Source organism: Jaculus jaculus, chromosome 2 (genome assembly GCF_020740685.1).
Source record: "Jaculus jaculus isolate mJacJac1 chromosome 2, mJacJac1.mat.Y.cur, whole genome shotgun sequence".
NCBI lineage: Eukaryota > Metazoa > Chordata > Mammalia > Rodentia > Dipodidae > Jaculus > Jaculus jaculus.
The window spans coordinates 73,871,863-73,875,518 of record NC_059103.1 but is presented as its reverse complement, the minus strand read 5'-3'; the positions used below and the strand labels follow the sequence as shown (position 1 = coordinate 73,875,518).

At 47.6% G+C, this 3,656-nt stretch overlaps 1 protein-coding gene across 1 annotated transcript; it reads left to right on the top strand.

Moving 5' to 3' along the window:
* Positions 1 to 655: 655 nt before the first annotated feature.
* LOC123458730 (transmembrane protein 127-like) lies at positions 656 to 1,373 on the top strand. The gene has a single exon (XM_045143769.1). The coding sequence runs from the start codon at positions 675 to 677 to the stop codon at positions 1,137 to 1,139; it is 465 nt and encodes a 154-aa protein (XP_044999704.1). The 5' UTR covers positions 656 to 674; the 3' UTR covers positions 1,140 to 1,373.
* The last annotated feature ends 2,283 nt before the right edge of the window (positions 1,374 to 3,656 follow it).

Sequence of the window (3,656 nt, the reverse complement as noted above, 5' to 3'; positions counted from 1 at the left end):
ACCCTCCTGTTGCTGTGTCCTGCCTTATGTTGGCCAGGGGGTGATGTCCACCCTCTGCTCATGCCATCATTTTCCTCTGCCGTCGTGGAGCTTCCCCTTGAGCCTGTAAGCCAAAATAAATCTCTTTTTCCCAGAAGCTGCTCTTGGTTGGGTGATTTCTACCAACAATGCAAACCGGACTGCAACACAGCTCTACATGGGTACTAGAGAATGGAATCTGGGCAGTCAGACTTTGCAACAAGTGCCTCTAACCACTGTGCCATCTCTCCAGCCCCACACTTAGTATGTTTAACTTGTTGTTGATGATTTATGTATTGTGTTGCTTGGGCTTTCAAACCTTTCAGAAACTTACTAATACAATTTAATTTCTGTCATATTCTTTTCCTGTAAGAACTCTGTCTTTATCTAGTCTTGCCACGTTTACCTTTGAGTAACCTAGACAAGCCCCTTTGCCTGTCTCTCCTTTCATCTGTTGGTTATATTAACATTTTAAAAATATGTTCTTTAAAAACTATTGATTTAGGAGGAGGAGGAAGCCGGAAGTGCATCGGCCCGGGTCTGTCTGGGCGTTGCGGGATTGGGGCCTGGGATCGCTCGGCCTCAGGCAGCCGAGGAGCCCTTGATGGGGCGGAGCGCCGCCATCCCGACCCTGAGGCCTCCTGAGCGATTTCTGTATGAACCCTCAAACAGTGCTCCTCCTGAGGGTCATTGCTGCCTTCTGTTTCCTGGGCATCCTGTGTAGTCTCTCTGCATTCCTTTTGGATGTCTTTGGGCCCAAGCATCCAGCCCTGAAAATCACCCGTCGCTATGCCTTTGCTCATATCCTCACAGTCCTGCAGTGTGCCACAGTCATCGGCTTTTCCTACTGGGCTTCTGAACTCATCCTGGCCCAGCAACAGCAACATAAGAAATACCATGGCTCCCAGGTATACGTCACCTTTGCTGTTAGCTTCTACCTGGTGGCAGGAGCTGGTGGAGCCTCAATCCTAGCCACTGCAGCCAACCTCCTGTGCCACTATCCAACAGAGGAAGAGGAACAGGCGCTGGAGCTGCTTTCTGAGATGGAAGAGAATGAACCCTACCCAGCAGAGTATGAGGTCATCAACCAATTCCAGCCACCCCCTGCCTATACACCCTAATGCCAGCCAGGGCTCTAGTCCTCTGCAGCCCCTTCCCCTAGCAGGCCTTACTGGTAGGACCCTGACCATTTTCATCAAACCTTCCCCAGGAGAGACTCTTGCCTCTAGGGTTGTCCATGTGTCCCTGCTCCCAAGAGCTGGGATTTAGTGATTTTCTATAATGCACTCTTTCCCTTCCTGCCACCCTCTGCTCCTTTCCTATTTCTAGCCATACCCAACGAAGGATGGTCAGACAAGTTTCCTCCCTTTGTGGGCCATATCTTTGGGACTGGGACTTTTCTCATGTTGCTGCTGGTAGTGATTGGGCAGTCCCAGAGAGAAGTGCCAACCGGGCACAAGGGAAAAGGAACTATGTCCTACAGGCTCACTTTGCTAGGCTCAGCGTTTGTTCCGTACCTATAGCCCTGGGCTAGCCCCTTCATTCCTTTCCAGAGTGCCCAGGCCCAAGCTGTCCACTTTGTGGATTGTCTGCACTTTAATCTTTGGACTTCTCACATGTGTTCTGGTTTTCTGGGGAGAAGGAATTGCTGTTGGGGAGCAGGGAAGCTGCTCTCTCACCTTGCCTCCTAATCTTAACACTTTTCAGAGAGGAAGTTCTCAAGGCCCACAGCTAGAAACAGTGGATGGCTCTGTCCGAGATCTCAACTTCAAACCTTGATCTGCTTCTCTCTGCATGTTCTACGTAGCTGCAGAAGAGAGCCTTTTTGGAACTCCAGCAGTCTGTAGCTTGCAGAAGAAACTGCCCTTTCTCTGAAAATCATAGCAAGCGATGCTTTCTGGGAGAATCCTGGGTACAAATGGCTCTGAGAACATGACCTGTGGAATAGCTCCTTTGAGCAGTACAGGTCTTGATGGCTGCCTGTACTCTCTTCATTCACTCACTCACTCATCCCATTGCTGGACCCCAAGTGCACACTCTGGTGAAAGACCTCCATTTGGGAGCAGCCCATTGGATCTTCTGTTGTTCTTGGTAGGATGCATATCTTTCTTGGATTGGGAGTATATTCTCAGGTCATGTCTGTACAGACGTTTATATGATAGGTCCCTTGGATTATGCACAAAGCACCACTAGACCCCATGAGAGAAACACCCTGCCTGGCAGGAACCTGTTTCCCAGTGCTGTATGTGCTTAGCTGAGGATGGACTCATCCACAGGGAAGCAGTGAAGTGAGTGGTCTGGACACTTTGGAAAAGTTCTGTAACAGACTAAAGGGAGGCTGGTTCTGACCTGGGTGATAACCAGTGGCTTTCTGGAGGAAGCAGCTGGGTTGATTTGAGGGAGTACAGGAAGTAGATGGGGTGTTCTCACTGAGGAAATAGCATTGACAGCCAAGATGTGGTGAGACATGAGAAAAGTGAAGGTCTTTCTAATGTTCCACAAAGCAACAGAGCTATGGAGGGACCAGAAGGAAAGAGGGACCTAACTTTATTGACTGCTGATGCTGTGGAGGGACCATGTTCTTAAATGAAAGCATCTAAGGGTATGAAATTTAGAGGACAGACAGACAGACATAGTATGAAGGATCTGGAGACCTGGAAGAAAGGGGAGAGGATAGTCACTACCAGGTACTGGGGTAAGGAGTCCAGGAGCTCCCATCCTACTATAATATGCTAGGTGGGGTCAGTCTTGTAGCCCACCAGGGTCTCACACATGAGAAGCTGTGATATGTGAAGGACAGCAAGGAGAAAGCCTTGGGAATCGTGAGTGGTTGCTGCATAGAAGAAAGGGCAGTTCTCGCCAGACAACCCTAGAGTCTTCAACTGGTATCTCACCCAGAGGTGTCCATAGCCTAGGTCACTTACACTATGGACACAAGGTTATGTGGTGAGACACAAAGGAACTAATAAACTTTACAGCCTTTGTTTTCAAATAGCCTATAGTCTTCTTCCTGTGCCTTTTTGTGGGAATAGTATTTTGATGAAGGTTGAATAGTGCATGGAGAGAAAAGGTTTCCTTAGGAAGGATTTTACTGGTCCCAGAATGGAAGATTCATGGTGGACTGGTTTATCCATTCAGCAGAGGGGGATGACCGAGTGTTGAGGGGTTTCTTGCTAAGATGTCTGAGGAGAGATAGAGAACTCCTTGGTGCAAACATATGTATAAAGAGTTGGGGAATAAAAGAATTTCCAATGAGACAATTAAAAAACAAACAAACAAAAAAAAACTATTGATTTATTTTCAAGCAGAGAGAGATTGAGGACAGCGGAGAGAGACAGACAGAATGGGCACACCAGGGTCTCTAGCCACTGCAAATAAACTCCAGGTGCATGTGTCACTTTGTGTATCTGACTTTACATGAGTACTGGGGAATTAAACCTGGGTCATTAGGCTGGGTCATTAGGCTTTGCATTCAAGGCCTGAACCATTGAACAATCTCTCTAGGCCTGCACTAACATTTTATTAAGCCCAATATATTCACTAGTTTAAGGCATTCAGATCTGCCAAAACCTCTCCTACTCATAAAAAGTCATTCTTATCATGGGCTCAGCAAAGGTATAGGTACCAGTCCAAAGATT